Below are 21,878 nucleotides of genomic sequence, written 5' to 3'. Positions count from 1 at the left end.
GCCAGAAAAAGAGGAACTGCACTCTAGCCGCCCCTGCTTAAATCACAGCGGCAGCATGGCAAAGCGAGATTTGCAACCCCCTTGTTCATAAATAACATGCCACTGCATGGCGTCTACTCATTCCCTCCCTCTGTCTTTTACACACACACACACACACACAAACACAAACCAAACTACTACGCCGTGTTTCTCAACCAAGCCTGGGTCCCTCCCCGTCTGGCTTTCCACAGACTTTAGATGGTTTGAAGGACAGGCAGGCGCTCCAATAGGATAGCGACCCCCCTGAGGCTCCGAACGGATCGGCGCCCAAAGGTAAGCGCGCTCTCTGCGTTGGTGAATGAAAGCCGCGGCATACCGGCAGGGAAAGGGCGGACTGGAATGTTGCGCCACCGAGTTAGAGTGCTGGAGTGTTTTTTCGCCTTCTCGCCGCCGTTGCTGCTGGGGCTGGAGATGGGGATGGTCCGCGCACTGGCGCCATCACGTGTTTTTCTCCTACGAGTGAGACGGAGCGGCGGCGGCTGGAGGGGGCTGGACTCATAAACAGAGACGCAGCCGCTTGTTTTGGTTTGGGGCTCTTCAGAAAAGTCTGCGGGGCTGCACCTACAGCAGCCGCCGCCAGCAGCCCAAGAAGAGAGACAGCGAGCGGCTGCGTGTTTTTCCCTCGCCTCCTTCGTTCTGGGGCGCGCGAGGAGGAAGAGGACGTAGCGGTGCAGGAAGAAAGGGTTCCTGCTGCTCCCTGCCGCCGTCGCCACCGTTGCTCCTGCGGCGAGCGCCCTCCGAGACTTTCCCGACTGGAATGAAGAAGAGGAGGAGGAGGTGGACGCAGTCGCCGCCGCGAGGATGTTCCTGCTCCTCCTCCTCCACTCGGGCAGCTTTCCCTCCTCGCGTTCTTCACCTCCTTCCCTACTCTCGCCCCTGCTGCAGCCGCTTCCTTACATTTTGTGTTGAAATGGCACTTTCTCTTCCTAACCAGATGGGACTGAATGGGGTCGCCAGCCTTCTCCTCCTGCTGCACAAGCTGAAGAAGCTGAAATCTCAGCGCTGATTTGGGGATATTTGTTTTGTTTGGATTCTTCCCGCGCCTCCCTCTTCCCCTCCCGCGAAGGATATTTTGACTGACTTTTTTTTTTTGGCGGGGAAGAATACATGGTGGCTTGTGTGGTGTTTTGACTGACTGGCTTGATTCTTAGGAATGATTATTTTTTGAAAAAGCGTTGCCTGTGTTCGACTGAGACTTTTTTTCTTACCCTTTTTTTTGCAACACAAATCTTCTCTTCCCCCCCTCACCCCCCCTGCGCCCTTCCCTCCCGAGAGGATATTTAATCGGCAACTGAAATTTGCTTCTTGCTGAGGGGTAACTTGAGAAGGGGAGGGGGCTGTTTGTTTGGGAGAGAAGCGACGGGGGAACCCCATCCAGCTCCCGTCGCTAGAGGGATTTCCACCCCGTACGGATGAAATTATGCACTTCTCCCCTTTCCCGGTGGCGGCTGGAGGAGGCTTTTCTACACTGGACTTTTGAAAGCCACGTTTCTCCTGCGAAGGGTGATTTGGGAATAAAAACAGCAACTCAATCTCGGCTTCTGGAGCTGGAAGAAAGCTCTGGTCACTGAACAGCTGTTGGTTGCCTGCTGCTGTCCTATCCCGTTTTTGGAAAAGGGGGGGGAGTGCTATTTTGCTGGGATTTTTGTTTTTGATTGCTGCTGCATGAATTGTACTTTGGGCTGCTGCGTTCATTCTTTTTTCTCCCTCGCCTCACTCTGCTGTTTTGGAAGCTGCCCCTTACAGTAGGAGCTGCTCTGCCACCTCTGTCCTTTCGGCATGGCGAGTCCCACAGATAATAATGAGGGCTTCTTCTCAGATGTCAGAAAGGTGGGTTACTTGCGCAAACCCAAGAGCATGCACAAGCGCTTCTTCGTGCTGAGGGCAGCCAGCGAGTCGGGACCCGCCCGGCTGGAGTACTATGAGAATGAAAAGAAATGGAGGCACAAGTCAGGGGCTCCAAAGCGCTCTATCCCACTAGAGAGCTGCTTCAACATCAACAAGAGGGCAGACTCCAAAAATAAGTATCTTGTGGCACTCTACACTAAGGATGAGCACTTTGCCATTGCTGCTGACAGTGAGCCTGAGCAAGAAAGCTGGTACCAGGCGCTGCTACAACTGCACAACCGGGCCAAGAGCCATCAGCAGCACCACCACCACCATCACCACCACCATGGGGATGTCACGATGGGTGGTGGGAGTGTTGGGATGGGAGAGGCAGGGGAAGATACCTATGGTGATATGGCTCCTGGCCCGGCTTTCAAAGAAGTTTGGCAAGTGATTTTGAAACCCAAGGGTCTGGGTCAGACTAAGAATCTGATTGGCATCTACCGCCTGTGCCTGACCAATAAGACCATCAGTTTTGTCAAGCTGAACTCTGATGCAGCAGCTGTGGTGTTGCAGCTGCTTAACATCCGGAGGTGTGGCCACTCAGAGAACTTTTTTTTTATCGAGGTGGGGCGTTCTGCTGTCACCGGACCAGGTGAGTTCTGGATGCAGGTAGATGACTCGGTAGTAGCGCAGAACATGCACGAGACCATCTTGGAGGCTATGCGGGCCATGAGTGAGGAATTTCGGCCCCGTAGCAAAAGCCAATCCTCTTCCAATTGCTCCAATCCCATATCTGTGCCTCTCCGCAGCAGGCATCACATAAACAACCCCCCTCCCAGCCAGGTGGGGCTCAGCCGTAGGTCCAGAACTGAAAGTGTGACAGCTACCTCTCCTGCTGGCAGTGGGGTGGGAGGTGGAGGAGGGACTGGGGGCAAGCCCAACTCTTTCCGTGTCAGAGCCTCCAGTGATGGAGAAGGCACTATGTCGAGGCCAGCTTCGGTGGATGGAAGTCCAGTTAGCCCAAGTGCCAATCGGACCCACTCACACAGGCACCGTGGCAGCTCTAGGCTTCACCCCCCTCTCAACCACAGCCGCTCCATCCCAATGCCTTCCTCACGCTGCTCCCCTTCTGCCACGAGCCCGGTCAGCTTGTCATCCAGCAGCACCAGTGGCCACGGCTCCACCTCAGACTGCCTCTTCCCGCGTCGGTCCAGTGCTTCGGTCTCTGGCTCCCCCAGTGATGGGGGCTTCATCTCGTCTGACGAGTATGGATCCAGCCCCTGTGACTTCTGCAGCTCCTTCCGCAGCGTTACCCCTGATTCCCTGGGACACACCCCGCCTGCCCGGGGAGATGAGGAGCTGAGCAACTACATATGCATGGGGGGAAAGGCTGCCTCATCTTGTTGCAGCATCACTGCTCCTAATGGCCATTTCAACCCCCGCACTTGCCATCCTCAGCAGCAAACACGCTGCCCTGGTGCCCCATGTTGCTCCCGTCTTGGTGGTGAGGATGTGGGTGAGCTGGAGAAAGGATTCAGGAAGCGGACTCATTCAGCTGGTACCTCCCCTACCATCTCCCACCAGAAGACTCCCTCGCAGTCCTCGGTAGCCTCCATTGAGGAATATACTGAGATGCTCCCCTCGTATTCCTGTGGCAACAGCAGGCTCTCCTCTTATCGACATTCTGCATTTGTACCAACCCATTCTTACCCCGAGGAGCATCTAGAGATGCATCAGGGGGAGGGCAACCACCACCGGACCAACTCTGCCCCACGCACTGATGATGGGTACATGCCAATGTTGCCAGGAGTGGCCCCTGTTCCCAATGGTGGTAATACCCCCAAAGGTGGTGATTATATGCCAATGAGTCCTAAGAGTGTGTCTGCCCCACAGCAGATAATCAACCCTGGGAGAGGAGGTCGTCATGTACAGGCCATGGTGGACTCCAATGGCTATATGATGATGTCCCCCAGTGGCAGTTGCTCTCCAGACAGTGGTTCTGCTGGCTACAGCAAGCTATGGATGAATGGGGCTAGCCACCACCCCAAGCTGTCAGTGGAGAGTAATGAAGGAAAGCTGCCAAGTGGTGGGAGCGATTACATCAACATGTCTCCAGCCAGTGGCTCTGCTACTAGCACCCCTCCAGATTGCTACTTCACCAGCTCAGGTCCTCCAGGTCCAGAAGAGCCATCCATGCAGGACCCCAACCAGTCCCATCACAAACCCATCTACTCCTACTTCTCTCTGCCACGTTCCTTCAAACATATGCCACGCAGGACAGGTGAAGAGGGAAATCCCCAGATGCGCATGTCCTTCAGCTCTGGTCACTTGCTTTATGCTGCTGCTGAGGACTCCTCCTCCTCCACGAGTAGTGATAGCCTTGGTGGCCCTGCGGGACAGGAGGGTGGGGGTTATTCTCTTCCCACTCAAACACAGCCATTGCAGCCTGCTCCTCCTTGTACTGTGGATATGGCTGCGCGGACCAAGAGCCGTCTGGCCAGACCTACCCGCCTGTCCTTGGATGGCCCAAAGGCCAGCACTTTGCCTCGCACTCGGGAACAGGTCCCAGAGCCCAAAAGCCCTGGTGAGTATGTGAACATTGAATTCAAGCAACCAGCCTTCCCATCACCTTTGCCCCATGGAGACACTGGCTCCAGTTTAGAGGAGTATATGAATATGGATTGGGGGGCTGCCTGCCCAGCCAGCTTGGCATCCATGCAACCACGCCAGGCTGGGGCAGGCCCCACTGGTGGCCGTGACTATATGAGCATGCAGCTGGACAATGGGGGGCAGTATGTAGGCTGTGCCCACACCCGCTCACCTTCCCCTCCAGCTCTTCTGCTCAGCTATGCCAACATGAGGATGGGCCATGGTAGGCCTGAGAAAAGCTTGCCATCTGTGGCGCTTCCTTCCCCACATCCCCAGACTCAGCCAGGTGAGCTGCCTGTGATCTTGCCCCACTCCTGTTCCTCGTCCATGATGGGGGCCCCAGGGATGAGCAGCGCCTTTACACACGTCAGCCCTAGCCGCAGCAGCCAGAGTGCCAAAGTGATCCGCGCTGACCCACAGGGAGGCCGTCGTCGTCACAGCTCTGAGACGTTTGCTTCCTCCACCACCCCTAGTGGTGGCCTCGGTGCCTCAGCACCACCCCATGGACCAGGAGGAGGTCCTGAGGATGCAAAGCGCCATAGCTCAGCCTCCTTTGAAAATGTCTGGCTCAAGCCTACGTCTGGGGAGCTGGGGACCTTCTCTGCCCTTGGCATGGCAATCAGGAGGGAGCAGGCTGCTGGTGGGACTGGGGGAGGTGTTGAGAATGGGCTCAATTACATCGACCTGGACTTGGTGAAGGATTTTAATCGCCACCAACATCACCACCCTCACCCTCAGGAGAGTACTTCTCTGCTAGGGGTCAAGCAGCCAACGCAGCAGCAGCAGCCACAGAAATCTCCTAATCAGCCTTGTGGGAGTAGCCACTTGAGTGATGAATTAAGTGCATATGCCAGCATCAGCTTCCACAAGCGGGAGGACATCCAGTAGCTGGGCGAGAGCCAGAGACAAGGTGAGCATGCTATAAGATACCAATTGCTTCATAGGATTGGGAGGGGATCAGATGGGGGGGGGTGACGTGTCGGGGAGGGGAAACTATTTTGGATCATTACAAAGGATGTCTTAAATTGATTCCTCTGTAAGCACTTAATGAACATGTTCTCAGTTTGAGTATGGGTAGGTCACATTTTGCTAGTTAGTTTGGACTGTTATAGGTCCGTCTGTTCTATTATTTACATGTATTCATGCATTGCATTTAGTCCTACTTCCCTCTTTCACCCCTGGTCACGTGTGTGTCTGGGGTAGATTCTCAGCTTATTGCTTAGTTACATCTAGAATAAATCTGTTATAGGGGCGGATCGTCAGGGTACACAAATCCCATTCTGGTAAAGGAGGGTTAGGTTTGTTGTAATAGCTGTTTACCAACGTAATATAAACGTAGTCCACGGAAACAAAGTCCTATGAAAAGATTGTTAATAGGAAAGGGGAAGTCACCATTACTACAGAACAAACATAAGATGAAATCTCAGGCTGTGGTTGTTTTGAAGCCTGGTAATTAGAGAGAAAATGTGTATAAATAAATAAATCTGTCTTGCTTCATGTTTTGCTATGTAATATCCCTTTTAGTAGCATTTGATCTGGAAATAGAGGAAGTCACACAAAGGGGGAAAATTACTGCAAAAACGTCCTGATAGTGGGACTTTAAATGGGTTTTGTTTGTTTTTGTAATTTAACTGTTCCTTTAGAAACGATATCACATATAATCCAGCACCCCAAAACATAATCTTTTAAGTGGGAGGCTGTAACTATTTTCTGGCTAAGCCTTTTTAATAATAATAATAATAATAATAATAATAATAATAATAATAATAATAATAATAAATACAATATTAGTTTTCTCTATGAAATCCCCTAATCTACTTTTGGCTGAGACTCAGACGTGTATTTGTGAATGCTCTGCTGTTCTACTTGTTTAACCTTGAGAAAAATAAAGAGTAAAATAAATGAAGTGTGTGTGTGTGCGTGCCTCCGCAAGCGTGTATGCTGTATATGAGAAAGAAGGTGTGGTCTTATACTTAGGACATGGAAATTGGAATTGAAAACCTCTGCAGTCTAATCCTGAATGAGCCAGTGACAAGTTTTGTGGCCCTGGGCAAATTTTCCTATGTATAAAATATGTGTAGTAAAACTTACCTCAGAAGGGTTGCTATAGAGATTAATTGGATGATGTTTGCAAAACATTGTGTACATGAAACAAAAGACAGACTAACTTAGTAGTATACATGTGAGTTTACTTGATGCCATTAACAAAGCTTTCCTGCTATTTAATTGCATGGAGCAAAAGTGGATGAATGAGCAGTTCTGAAATAGTAAAGTAGGCAGAATTTCCACAAACTTGCTGCATTAAGATTAAGGTGATAAGCGAAGTAATTTATGCTCCCATGGGTCCTCACAACAAAACATAATACAATAATGAGTTGCTTTCTCACCACTAGTTTTTCTGAAGCGTATGTACTACTGTTATGAATATGGTTGCCACTCTTACAAAGTGTTTCTTCCACCAGTTACTCTTGTTAAAATGTTGATGTTCTGCACAGTTATGACTCTGCTCTAAGCTTTGAATTATCACAGTCCTCCTGATCTGAGTTGACCTCTTCCCACTACTGCCTTATCCATGGTAATCTTTGGTGAGACATAGAAAATGTTTACACTGGCACAGATGGAGGCAAATTCAGCAGTATGCTTTTTGATCTTAAAATGTCATAACAAACACGTCTTCTGTTCTGTGTTGTGTTTTAATTACTTGTTTGCTGGGTGCAAGTACTGACAGTGCTGAGAGAGGGGAGTGATAAAGGCCCTTATAAAACTCGGAGGTGGCTTTCCTGTAGTTGAATATGTGAGAATTGAAAATGAAACCAGTGAATACCCTGAATAAACAAACATTCTTCACTATCAAAAACACACACAAAACAAAGCAAACCCCTTATTACTGCTTTCAACTATGTAGTTGAAAGTGGAATATTAAGTCCTGTTGCTTCTCCTTTGTGTACCAGTCCAGTTTTAAAATGGTTATTTTTATTTATTAATCTATCTGTTTATTTATTACATTTATATCCACCATTTCTACAAGGAGCTTGAGATGCTGTACATGTTCTACGCCCTATTTTATCTGCACAGTAACCCTGTGTGGTAGGTTAGGCTGAAAGACAGAGACTGGCCCAAGGTCACCAAGTGAGCTTCATGGCTGAGTGGGGATTTGAAACTTGGGTGTCCCATGTCCTGTTTCAACACTAACCACAACCTCATACTGGCCTTACATTTCAAGGAGAGAAGTACAAATAGTAGAGATTTGTGGATCCTCTTGCAAGAGCTTCTTATAATGAAAACAACATTTTTCATGGATACAGTCCTGATAGCCACATTAGTTGTAGTCACAATATGTCTGACATAACCATGAATTGTTACGGTAGGCTCATTCTTCTGCTATCCATTCAAAATATAGTCTAAACTCTAAATAATCTTCAAGACACCACTCTCTAGAGTGCAGTTTGTTTCTGTTCTTAATGATTTTCCCCAGATAATGTCCCCCGCCACTGCAGTACTGAGAGGTCATAGTGTTGTTGCTGCAGAATGTATATAAGCAATTAATTAATTTTTGCTTTACAATCCTTTTATTTCCTTTCGTCCATAATTGTTCCTTCATAGTGTCACCATCAGATCCTGAGAACAGTTACAAAGTAACACAATTGCTCATGCAAAACTAGATTGTGAGTGGCTTGCTTGGCTATTACCAGTATGGACATGTTCATGTTCTATTCCTTGATGGTCTAACTGAAACCATTGTTGTGTTGGACTAGTGCTTTTATTATTATTAAAAAAAAACCACAAATCAGTTGTGCTTTTCTAAGGTGCTATCTGTGAACTAGTGACTGTGGGTCTCTCACTGTTATAGAGATCATTGTAAGAAGATCAAGTAAAATACCAATAAAAGTATATAATGAAATGTAGATGTAATATTTCCTCCAAAGAGGGCATATGTGCTGCTTCAGCTAACTGAACCATCATTGAGGGGTGGGTGGGTTTGTTTTTACATTTTTTAGAGAAGAGGTGAGGAAATTAAATCTTGTAGAGCCCAATTCTTTCTCACATACGATTGCAGTTCTCCCTGGTCTTCTTGGCTAAACATAAACAATTCTTAAGATGTCTTAAAGTTGAGAGTAACTGTCTGTTAATGCTCTTCTGCTGCTTTATGAGTGGGGCTATTTTGCTGCCATTTTGTTTGTGTGCAATTTGAGAACCACTAAGATACTGGCAGTGAATATTATGCATGTTCTTGTTTGGGGCATATACCCATGTCAGTCTGCTGCAACCTGTAAAGTTTGCATCCTCCAGTTTTTTATATCTGGTAATTTTTAGTTTGGTTCATAGCTGAAGTCATTTATGTGTTCATATCTCATTCAGGCATAGGCAAAAAACAGCATTCAAACTGACAGTACTGTTTTGTTGGGAATGGAATTGTTATCAGTATAGTTTCATTGACCCAAGCAATAAAGGCTGTTATTGGTCTGTTTCAGATTATTGACTAGGGAGATGTTTTGGCCTCCATTACAACTTTATTTAGGTGGAATGGGGTACATGTCTGCTCTTAAGACTGTATTCAAAGATACACAAGCAGCATTAGGTAGCTCTGTAGGGGTTATTTGGGCAGTTGTGCTTTATTTGTTCAGTGTTCACACATGTTTTAACCACAGGAGCACATACCACTGTTCCCTGCACATACACACACACCGGAATATCTTGAATCACTGAAGTTGTGCGTGTGAATTTTATAGATTTCTTGGCTCTGCACTCTGCAGTGTATTCTCTGTCCAGGGGTGGGAACCCCCCCCCTTTTTTCTGTCAAGGGCCACATTCCCTTAACAGAAACTCTCTTAGGGCCACATCCCAGTGGTGGGCAGGGTCAGTGTAAACGGTCATAAGTCTCTGAGAGAAGGGAAGAAAACAATAACTGAGAGACGGAATGATTTCCACAGCCTGTAGCAATCCTGTTCCTGCTAAAAGTGAAACAAACCAACAAACTTGTTTGTGTTTTTTCAAGAGGGATCTGGATGCCCACTGAAGGCACTTGAAAAACTGACATGTGATTTAAATACTGACTACTGCTAAAACCCCAGGTGGGGCTGAGGAAAAAGATCCTCAAAATGGGCAAAAGTGGGGAGAGTGTGTTTGTATTTGTCATGTGCTCTAGCAGTGGTGTGCTTCTGCGGCAGAAATCCACCATCGCCCTTACCCTGCCAAGAGAGATGTGGGTGGAAGGGGATGAATAAAAGGGAATAACTCTCTTGCACATTCCTCCTTTTCTTATCTCTTGTTGGTGGAGAAGTTGTATGCTTGAGCATTCCGGGATAGGGCTGGCTGCCGGGTGTTGCATGTACACCTTGGAGGGGGAGGGGAACTCCTTCATGACATCCTTCTCCCCACAGACCCCATCCCAGAACGTGGGCAAGAAGCAGTAGCTGCTATGCAAGGTCCGCAGTGACACTGGGGAAGCCCTTTTCCTGCTTTATGTGAGGGAGGAACCCAAGAAGAGAGTGAAGGAAAGGAACAGAGACCTTCGTTCCGGTTTTGCATCCCAGTGGTATGGGTCACACCCACACATTCTCTCTCTCCCCACCCTCTCAAGCCATCCCTAATGGTATGTAGTTGCCACCACCACCACAAACCAGGATGTGAGGGAGGACAAACCTGTATAATTTCCAGAATTTTTTGATAATATAATCTTCAGGATTATGACATGGGTTGGGTTCAGATGTCAAATTCTTCGATCCTTCAAACTTTGTTTTGGAAGATTAGGAAGGAGCTGTGCATGCTCTTTTCCTTCTTCTTCATCTTGTGTACAGCTTTCCAATGAAACCCCAATTTACTCTGGTGCCCAAACCAGCAAATTGCAGTTGGAGTGATACCACCAAACCAGAATTGTAAACCCTGGTTTGATCTTGGTTTGCAATCCTAGTTTGCAGGAATCCTGGTGTGGAGGATTGAAGAACATGACATCCATGGTTTGCATGCCACACTAGGCTAAACCATGGGTTAGCATGAGTGCACAGGCTCCTGGAGAGGACACCCTGCCCATTTTACTTCTCTTTGGACATTCTGCTGTTGCGCTGCACTAAACCATGGTTTGACTTACAATGCCATTTGAACCTAGGTTTGGGTTTAGCTCTTCTCCAGAGTAACCATGAGCTGCAAGCCATAGGACAAATCTTGGTTATATCTCATAGTTAGTCCGGAGAGAGCTAAACCACAAGCCTGAGTTTGGACAGCATGCTATGCCAAATTATGGCTTAGCTCAGTGCACTGCAGCAGCAGAACAATCAGGGAGGAACAAAGTGGTTGCTCTCCTGAAGCCCACACATTCACACTAAGCCATGGTTTGGCTTACTCTGACGTGAACTAGGCTGTCATCTGATGTGGCTGCTGTCTTGTGCTATATAGGTACATTTCTGTGTGCATATAAAACCAAGGTTCTGGTACCACTTTTTAAGGTAAGGTAGTGATAATTTAATTGTTTTGTGATAACATGCTTTTTCACTTCCAGTGAAAAGTATTTTATGATAGTAGAAAAACAAATAAAATAAACCCCGTTCAAACTTTTGACTGACCTGCTAGTAAAAATTGTCTTTATTTAAGATCTGCCTGCTCATACAAAAACTGAACTAGAAATAACAGTGCCAACAACAGCTCCTGGGAGCCATGTGATTCATGACTGCATTGGTGAGAGTCCAACTCCCTTTTGAGAATTACTGTTGTAACTTGGCTGTTAGATTTGCTTAGTGACCATTAATTTATTTCTTGTAGTATTTGTGAGACGCATTTGCTTTATATCATTGGATACCCAAAATGATGTATCGTGTTAAAATTATACAGAGCTAATGTATTATTTTATATCTCTCGTACAGCTTGCCCTCTTTGTTTGTGCAAGGAGCGTTGTGATTGGGGGAGGGCATGCACTGAGGAGTTCACCCGCCAACCTATATCCCTGCCTGCAGTTTCCTATGACATCATTGAATCTGCATAGGCTGGGTCGGATGGTAGGTAGGGCTTTTTGACATGGAAACTCAGGGCAGAATAGGCAGCGCTTGCATCCCAAAGTGATCATGTGGGTTTTATGTAACTTTTAACACTTCCAACAGCAACTGTTGCTTACATTGCATGACATAGTTATTGTTAGGGTGTTTGCATGTATGAGTTAGCATGGTACAGACTGCTGGGGCGCTCCCTAGCTGCTCTGCTTTAGCGTGTGTATGTAGAGATGGTGTGTGTGAAGATGTGGACATAAGCTTTCTATATATGTTGACATGCAAACTTAGGGACTGTCCTGCCAGAGGTTTTCCTAGAATAGTGGAGTTGGAAGGGGCCTATAACGCCATCAAGTCCAACCCCCTGTAGGTTTTAAATGCCCTACTTGAAATATGGATTCAAAACTAAATCCAGGTTAATTAATTTCCTCTTTCCACAAGCCTTTTAGGTTGAGACCTATCCCAGTCTGCATCTGTATCAGAATTGTTTAATATGTTTTTTAATAATGTTTTTAACCCTTGTTTAAGGTTGTTTTTTTAAATGTTTTTAACGCTGTTTTGTTTTAATGTATTTTAAGACCTGCTTTTATGATGTTTTAAAGTGTTGTAGTGCTTTGTTTGCCACCCTGGGCTCCTGCTGGGAGGAAGGACGGGATACAAATTAAATAAATAAATAATTTCCAGTTAAAATCTTGTGTATTGTTAAGGTGGAGTATTTTTTAAAAAAATCTAATGCTCCTATCTGTAGATAATTTTTTTTTTAAAAAAACTGGATGTTTTGCCAAAGTCAAAACCTACAGAAGCTTTTGCGGCTGTGAATCACCAGTAAGTTGAAGATCCACAAGGTATGCAACTCATATATAATAGTCCAAGAAGTATGTTTACACCAATATGCACTTGATTTGTTTTTCCCCCTTAACTAATCCTTTGCCAGCCTTATCCTGCGAGTCTCATTCTTTTTTAAGTACTTGAAAATTTCTTACTACATTTATATTAGCATCTTATTCCATTATATACCATTTAAAATAGCACACAATTGTTAAGGATTTCTCCCATTGTTTACAAGTGTTCATAGGCTTTTACTTGTAGATATTTCCATAGTCCAGTTAAGGAAATCTTTGCATCTAAACAGCCATATATGTTGTGACTGTCAATATGATGCACGCTAGAATGCGCATCTGAGTGCAAAGGCCCATTGTGCTCCCTGAACTAGCTGTGGTGTACTCATGGAGTAGAATGAGCAAGGCTAGAACTTTTCTCCACGTTGTTATAGGTTTTTACTTGGAGTATTTTTTTAAAAAAGCTTGGAGTATTAAAGGATGTCATCCTTCCCATTCTGAAGTGACACAGTCCACTGTACCAGACAATTCTGTTAATGGAAAGGATCCCTCTGCCTTCCCTTCCTGTGCTGTATCGCTTCTGGCACTTGTTCTCCTTGTCTAGCTGACCTCTGGTACCTGAGTTAGGCTGGGAGAAAAATGCCTGGGGCAATGGACTACAAGGGGGTAAGGCAAGGAGGAAGTAACGTTCAGCTCCTCTCACCTGTGTGTCCTTTTTCAAATGAAAATAATGTTTTATTTTTAAATGAGTTATTGGACTTCCTTGCACAGTATATTGTACGGTGTGGAAGGAAATTTTTAAAACTTAAAAATTTAAAAAACATTTTTTAAGACAAACAGAGAACTATCTAGAGTGTAAGCCAAAGAAGTAGAGTACAAAATAATTTGTTTAAATGGAAGATTTTATAGAACAATTGCCAGTTTCAATTATTTTTGTACTGTATTTTACGGAATACATTGAAATATACTAGTTCACAAATATGGCTCTATTCCCAGTTTGCCAGAATGCTGAAATTGCACTCTTTCTCTCCTGACTTACATGTACCATGTCACATATACATCTTTGCTTAACTGAGTATGGTTTCAGTCATGCCAAAATAAAATATGCATTACAAACCCTTTTGCAAAATTCCACAGTGGCAAAGAGGACAATATGCAAGTTATGTTGGGAATACCTGAGTAAACATCATTAATGATTCATGTGTCAATGTGACAGATTTTCACCAACACAGACTGTAAATAGTTAAAACGGATTTAAATAAGTCTAGCACTTTAAAAAATCAACTAAAAGATGGCTTGAAGCATATCTCTGATCACACTTGACATATCTAGGCCATGTTTAACCGTCTATAATTGAAATGTTTGCTGATTTCTTCATAGAACTTCACAGCGCAATTGGAAGCTAGTGAGAAATGTGTTGAGTTTTATTTTGGGGGTTCTGTGACAAGTGTCTTATTATAGATCAGACTCTACTTAAACTCTTTCCTTTCATATTCAAATAGTAAGGTTAATTTTGAACTGTTTTTGCTGATACACCATAAGGCCTTAACTCCCCCCCCCCCCAATTCAGAATTTGCAAACAGAAAATATCTGCCAAGTGCTGTCAGACTGCTTGGCACTTAGCTGTAGATACTCAGCCTTATTTCAAGATGAGCTAAGGGTTCAGCAGGGCATAAAATACTGAAATGAAGCACTTTCAGGACTGGTGAAAATTGGATGCCTGTTACCTAAAATATTTAACAAATTACTGCAAGATATTTAGCAAATTATTTTATTCTGTGGCAAATTATCAGTACATTTGAATGATAAAATATAAAACTGATCACCATGAAAATCTTAGCGATAGTGAATTGCTGTTATAAAATGGTCACTCTTTTCTCCTTTGTTCTGCATTCCAGATTGGAATCCCTTTGAACCAAAGTAGGTGTGATGAGGGCAGCCACGTATGTTTCTTATTGTGTTTGCCCCATCACCAGTAAAGTAGGGTGAGTGGTCTTGCTTTGAACAGGCATGCATATGAGGAGAGATGACCCCATCTTTCCACCTTACTTTCCTGTGCTGTGTTGCTTCTTGGTTTTTTCCCTTAGTCCCACTTACTTCCGGTATCAGAGCTAGGCTGGAAGAAAAGTGCCTGGGCCAGTGAAGTGTAGGAAGGTTAGGTGGTAAGGTTTCAGTGCTTCTCACCTGCACACCCCTTTTCACACTAAGAAATAACAACCCACCGCTCCCGTTATATATGTGAAGAGGAACAACAAAAGTCGTCATCCTCATCGTTCTAGTTTGTGCATATGTTGCCAACACTTATTCTTATATTTTTGCAATATTCTGAGGGTTCCAAAAAGGATAATGGAATTACATGGGATAAACTAAATGGATATATGTCTTGCTTTTATGGATGTCAAGCATGCGAATTAATTTGTTCAGCTCTGGGGGAGGGGAATTTCCCATGGCCAGTTTAGCACACCTCTCAGTTCCTTTCTGTTATACCCAACAGAGACTTCCAGCCCTTATACCCTTCATGTCTCCTCACCCCAGAGTACTATTTTTTTTTAAATTGTTCCATGAGGTATAATTACTTTACCATTTCATTGGTAAGCAGCTGAGTCTTTTCTGAGTTGAAGAAAAGAAGGTAAATAATGCAGCAGCTTTGTTGAAGTAGGCCCAGGTCTGTTCAGTGTCTTGATGGGAACCTTACATACACCACCTTGAGTTCTATGGTGGAAGGATGGTGGAATATAAATTTAACTTAACAATAATAATTAGAGGCATGCCTACCTATCAGGTTCCTCTGTAGTTCCACATAGAGCATTGTAAATTCTGATGCTGTCCACTTTTTTCCTCCTGTAAGCAAGCGGCAACCCAAATGCAGTCCAATATGAGCTGCTTGATGCTGAGAGCCAAGTCATTTGTGACACCAGTAGTGGCTGGTGGGATGGGGCTGTGTTGCTGTCCTGGCTTCCCAAGATTATGGGTTGCTGCTGCTGACCAAGAGGGGGAGAGGCGGGGAACAAGGGTCAGCAGGAGCATCAGATTGGCTCTGCCTCACGGTGCACCACACTGAGTTCCCTGCACCTCGTACCACTCTCTCTAGGCCAGCTGCAGCGACCTGTGGTGTTGGGAAGCCAGGAGAGCAACACAGCCCTACACATGCCATCCCACCAGCTGCTGCTGTGTGACACTGTTCATGCAATTAGCCGGGGATGTGAAATACATCTACTGGAGCAATGTTGCCAGTCAGAGTAGACAATACTGGGCTAGACAAACAAATAATCTGACCTGGCATAAGTCTAATTTCTGTTTCCAGATGTGGCTCCACCAGAGATTTTTATATAATGGTATGTTATTTCCTTTATTTTTGGTGTTTCCTTTCAAGTTTTCTTTGTGGACTAATAGATGCGACTTCCCCTTCATATTCTTTAGAATAAGTTATAGGAAGTAGAAATCATCATTTTCTAAGAACGTCACAAGATACCAGTTTAGAACGTTCTGAATAATTTTTTTTAAAAAAATTCTCTGTATAGATTTCTGGGTCTGTGTATCAAGTGGAATCAAATAGCTTCTCGAATTTATAACACAAATAAACAAATTCCAGAAGAGGAAAGTAAATAAGATAATCTTCAACCAGGGTTATTTTGTTTAGTAGCAGACAGCTCCAAAATCAATCAATTAATCAATCTCTCTCTCTCTCTCTCTGGGGGGGAAGGGTTTGAGCAAGAAGCAAAGATGTTCAGCTCAGTCAAGGCTGCAATCACAGACTATTAAGAGCTTCACATCCACTTTATTGCAAGCAAAATTGTGTCCAATTTGCAATTGTTTGTTTACTTAGTTTTCTGTAGAATAGTCGTAAACACAAACAAATATAAAGCAACACAAGCTTTGAAATGAAACCTTTCAATGACATTAAACTTGATATTTTTGTTGAATGTACACTCCTGTGCCTACTTTGATCAACAGTTTTAAACTATTTTTTTGCAGAGTGGGTTGGTTTCGCATCCTCTGCACTTCTGACTTTATTGCTTTAACAAGTGTTGTTGAATGGCATTAATGTTTGGTTTCCCTACAGGAAAAGTTTATTTTGTAGCAGACTACCATTGATACCTTGTTTTTTAAGTATCCCAAATATGTTTAATTTAGCACCTGATGTATTCAATAATTGGATTTTTAATAATTGGAAGAACGAAGTGAGCAAGTTGACAAGAAAATATTTGTTGAAAATGTCTGGTAAGCAATGCATCTGTCAGTGGTAAGGAATAAAAAAGTAAAATATTGAATTCAAAGATCCTGTTGGACCATGGGTGTGTAGGCTGCTTTCTTTCCAAATCTAAAGAATCCGGTACACACCCTAAAACACAAACTCCAGGGTTCATGGGACCCTCCACAGCAACTTTCGTGTGTGTGTCTGGAGACGGAAAGTAATATTTGCAACACCCTTTTCCTGACACAAGTGGAAGTATGTATCACTCATGTAGCTGGATTTTTGGATTGAAGCCAGTATGTTTACAAGCGAGTTCCTTATCAATATATGCATTGCTAAGTGGTTAGAGCCTCATCAGGTTTGCATGAAATGAAAATTGAGGTGGATGAAAGGCACGTAGTTTGTGTTTGCTGTAGCAGTTGACCATGAACTACAGTTTGGACAGTGGCCCTTCCACATTAAGGTTCATCTATGTTAAAGGAGTATAAAAAGGACATAAAAAAACTGTAGGTTTCCCTTCCCTGGCAACATTTTTGGGTGGCTCTACTAAATTGTCAGTGCAGAGAATGATGAACAACAAAGAAGCTGTTTCAGTATTGCTCTACAATTTGGAAAAGAGAGATCCTGCTACTTGAAAATGTGGAAGTCTTGTTAATGTTTAACTTAAATCTACATTAAACACCCCCACCCACCCCATCTTCAACTGATAGGTAACTTACTGCTCCCTTTTCCTTTTGGCTGTTGTAAAACATGAAAAAAGCTGCTATTGTTTCCCTTCCCCCTTCAGATTTGCTACTTCTGCTATTCCTGATACTATTAATATTTATTTTATTAGTAGTTCTAATTTTGATAGACAAAACAAAAACTGACAAATTGCTGGGTCTGGATGGAATCCACCCGAGAGTTCTCAAAAAGCTCAAATGTGAAATTCCTGATCATCTAACAAAAATATATAACTTGTCCCTCAGATCCACCTACATACCTGAGGACTAGAAAGTGGCCAATGTAACACGAATCCTTAAAAAGGGATCCAGGGAGAATCCTGGAAATTACAGGCTGGTTAGTTTAACGGCTGCCCTAGGAAACCTGGTGGAAGGTATTAAAGATAAAATAACCAAGTATATAGAAGAAGCCTTGCTAACACAGAGCCAGCATGGCTTCTGCAAGGGTAAGTGCTGTTTTACTAATCTATTAGAGTTCTTTGAGAGTGTCAGCAAGTGCATAGATAGAAGTGATCCGGCTGACATATTGTACTTGGACTTTCAAAAAGCTTTCGACAAGGTGCCTTGCCAAAGACTCCAGTTGTGGAATAAGAGGAGAGGTCCTCCTGTAGATTAGGAACTGGTTAGGAAACAGGAAGCAAAGAGTAGGAAAAAATGGGAAGTTCTCCTACTGAAAGGCTGTAGAAAGTAGAGTCCCCAAATAAGCGATATTGGGACCTGTGCTTTTTAACTTGTTCATAAATGATTTAGAATTATGGGTGAGCAGTGAGGTGGCCAAGTTTGCTAATGATACTAAATTGTTCAGGGTTGTTAAAACAAAATTGGATTGCGAAGAGCTCCAACAGGACCTCCAATCTGAGTAAATGGGTGGTAAAATGGTAAATGCAATTTAATGTGAGCAAGTGTAAAGTCATGCAAGTTGGGGCCAAAAATCTTAATTCACATATGGTCATGGGGTCTGAATTGGCAGTGACTGGCCAGGGATGAAACCTTGGAGTTGGAGAGGGTAGCTCAATGAAAATGTTGACCCAGTGTGCGGCAGCTGTGAAAAAGGCAAATTCTGTGCTAGGATCATGAGAAAGGTATTGAAAATAAAATTGCTGATATCATAATACCATTATACAAATCTATGGTGTGGCCGCATTTGGAATACTATGTGCAGTTCTGGTCGCCTCACCTCAAAAAGGATATTGTCGAGTTGGAAACGGTTCAGAAAAGGACAACCAAAATGATGAAGAGAATGGAACAACTCTCGTATGAGGAAAGGTTGCAGGATTTGGGGATTTTTAGCTTAGAGAAAAGGCAAGTAAGTGTATAAAATTATGAATGGCATGGAGAAAGTGGATAGAGAAGAGTTTTTCTCCCTCATAATGCTTGAATTAGTGGACATCCAATGAAGCTGAATGTTGGAAGATTCAGGACAGACAGAAGAAAGTATTTCTTCACACAGCACACAGTTAAAACTATAGAATTTGCTCCCACAAGAGGTAGTGATGGACACCAATTTGGATGACTTTAAAAGAGGGTTAGACACATTTATGGAGTATAAGGCTATCGGTGGCTACTAGCCATTATGGTTATGCCCTTCCTCCATTGTTGGAGGCGGTATACTTCCAAATACCCGTTGCTGGAAACCACAGGAGGAGAGAGTGTTCTTGCACTCAAGTCCTGCTTCTGGGCTTCCCATGGGCATCTGGTTGGCCACTGTGAGAACAGAATGTTGGACTAGATGGGCCACTAGTAGTCCATGTTCTGGTAACTTCCAGGTTGGATTATTGCAATGTGCTCTATGTGGGGCTCAGAAACTTCAACTGGTGCAAAATGCATCAGCAAGATTACTGTCTGGGTTCCCTTTAGATCTCATATAACCTCAGTTTTAAAACAGCTATATTGGTTGCCAGTTCATTTCTGGGCCCAATTCAAGGAGCTCGTGTTACTGTTTAAAGCCCTAAACGATTTATGTCCCAAATATCGGAAAGACTGTCTCCTTCTCTGCAGATCCTCTTGGGTGTTAAGATCAGCAGAGGGAGTCCTTTTGGTAGTTCCACAACCCTTGGAAGCTCTGGGTGGTGGTGGCCCAGGAGAGGGCATTCTCTGTGGTGGCCACTTAAGTTGTGGAAGTCCATCGCCGCCAACGTGCCAACTTTGCTATATAGTTTTAGGCGAATGCTGAACGTCTTTACTATGCTTTGGACACCTGAGACATGTATTTTTAAGACCCCCCCTATTTTGGGATTTTAGGCTGTTTTTAAAGCCATATTTTAAAATGGCTATAATCTGCACTGGAACCTTTGGGTGAAGGGCGGATAATTGATGATGATAATAATAATAGTTTGGTAATAAATGTGTGCATACACTGTTCTGATGTTTGCAGATGCCATCTCGATCAAGCACCTAGAACTGCATGAGGAGAGCCGTTTAAAAAACAGGTCAAATCCCACCAATTAGCTGTGTCTATCAAACATCTGATCAGTGGGAATTCAGCTTTCTGAAGAGGATCCCCTGCATATGGTGTTGAACCAGAGCCAGAACAATTAAAAAAGTGATGCCGTTTCTTTAGACAAGGACACAGGTTTCAGCAGAACAGCGGCAAATCCTGCTGTTGTACAGTGCTAATGGGGACCATCTAAGGCTGTGAACACACTAGTTGCCAGAGCAAAGCATTTCCATTAGCCACATCTGAAGGGGGAATGGGTTGATCTGCTGATCAGTTGCAAAATTGAAGCTGTATTTTTTTTAAAAAAACCAAAAACACTCAATCTGCTCCCGCCAGGTTTTACAGTAAAAAAGGGCAAGGTTTGGCTAGTGTCGTGTGCCCCTGTTTTTAGAAGACAGAGGTGGAGACACACTGGAATGGCAGAACAGTGACTGGGTTTCTAGTGAGATAGGGCTAGGCCCTAATAGTGAAAAACCTACATTTTACATTACAACCCCCCCTCTTTTGGGAAACAGAATTAAAATGCCAGCATATCAAGGTAGTTGGAATAGCTGGCGTAGCTGCTGGGGTGGGTAATGGGATGGGTAAGAATGCAACTTAGCAAAACAGTTGCACCTGCAGGCACCACATTTTACAAAATATAAATTGTAAAGGTATGTACACCTCAGATATATACAACTGAAGCCCATTAGCATAATCCAGAGGTTTCAGTGTGCATGTACATAAACACTTCTTCATTCATTATGCTTTTTGGAAGAGCTTTGCATGTATGTTTTGCCTGCAGTAAACAGGGAAGGCTGAACTCCCCAGGAGCGCCATGTATACACTGGATCACCTGCAGAGCTTTGGCCTGGGATCATTCCATGCTATAATATGTTGTGGTTTTATAAATGCATGGAAGATGAAATGTTGTAGTCCTGTGAATTAAATTAGCATAGTTTATCTAAATCAAAAGTTCTGGCGGTAATTTTACCTAATTAACAATCTTTAAACACTCTAATATTTTCTTCAACTTCTTTGTCTTGCAAGTTTCTGCAGAGGGAAAGGTGTGTAGGCATGTAGCTGGGGTATGTGGTTTCTCAGGCCTTTGAACTAGATAAAGAATGTTTCTCAAGATGGATGAATGAATGGTTGGATGGTGCTTTTTGCCTCAGGGCTTGAAACTCACAAGAGGAATGTTACCATCTATTCAAAGCTTGTTTCATACATGTCTTTGTTGAACAAGATCTTGGATAGAGTCTTTGTTGTTATCAAGCACTCTGAAGCAATAGCAAAAAAGAGCTCCCTGAAGTGGCTTCATTGAATGGAGATATAGAAAAGAATGTGAAGGAAGTGCAAATTGTGATATGACATTGTAAACCAACTTTAGTCTGTCTTCTTAAAAAATATTTTATGGGGTTGGTAGGGGTAAGGGAGACATTTAGAACTAAGGCTACAGAATGAAGATCACACAAATCAGTTTCCTGCCAGTATCTTCAATGATGGCTACTGAGGGTGGTATATGACCATTGCTCCAATGCATTATTGCTGAACTGAGCTACTTTTCTGCCATTGGTAATTGCCCTGTTGAATTGCCCCATATTTTATTTATCCTATGCCAAGCCTGCTCCTCTGTTTTAACATCCAGTTTAATGCTAAGCAGAGAGAGGTAGTAGGAATGGCATACCATTTTGTTCAGAAACAAAGATAGTGCACTACCAAACTCGGAAGCATTGGTGTTCAGCTATAGGCCAAGATCCATTATGGGACTATGGCTTTGATCTAAGATGGGACGTAACAACAGCACTATCACTAGGGTAAAAAAACTAAGAGCCCCCTTCCCAGTGTTTCTGCTAAAGGTGAGTCTGGGTCTGACAAGGTTGAAGACAGCTGTTCTAATATATGAGAAGACTGAGCAATGCATGCGTAATCGGTGGAATATTCCAAACCCATGTTAGTGCTATCATTAAAATCTAGTAACATGTATGTAACAAAACAAGTGGGGAGTTGTGACTATTTGTGCTAAATGGAGTCGACTGGGCAGAAGTAGCAAGAAAACTGCCCACCACTTGGTTCTGCTATCAACCTGCCCATATGTTCTGACTCTGCTAGTTATCAGGTATTTGTATGGTATCTAGAACCACTTTATAATGCTGATGGAGTTGGGACCTTCGCTTAAACATGGTTTAAGCTGTGCCTTCATTTCTGCAC

The 21,878-nt window shown here is 43.9% G+C and overlaps 1 protein-coding gene across 2 annotated transcripts in view; it reads left to right on the top strand.

Moving 5' to 3' along the window:
* Positions 1-275: 275 nt before the first annotated feature.
* The window catches only part of IRS1 (insulin receptor substrate 1), a 78,949-nt gene continuing 57,346 nt past the window's right edge, over positions 276-21,878 (top strand). The window contains exon 1 of one of the 2 annotated variants that reach the window (XR_009764071.1): positions 276-5,428. Coding sequence is in view for 1 of the 2 variants with exons in the window: in XM_061636820.1 (XP_061492804.1) it covers positions 1,819-5,406 (3,588 nt within the window). In the remaining variant the exon portion in view is untranslated. The remainder of the gene's footprint in view (positions 5,429-21,878) is intronic. The other variant, XM_061636820.1, reaches the window with a different exon arrangement.

Source organism: Rhineura floridana, chromosome 7, assembly GCF_030035675.1.
Source record: "Rhineura floridana isolate rRhiFlo1 chromosome 7, rRhiFlo1.hap2, whole genome shotgun sequence".
Classification (NCBI taxonomy): domain Eukaryota; kingdom Metazoa; phylum Chordata; class Lepidosauria; order Squamata; family Rhineuridae; genus Rhineura; species Rhineura floridana.
Note: the sequence above shows the minus strand (reverse complement) of the source record. Positions and strands in the feature narration are given on the sequence as shown.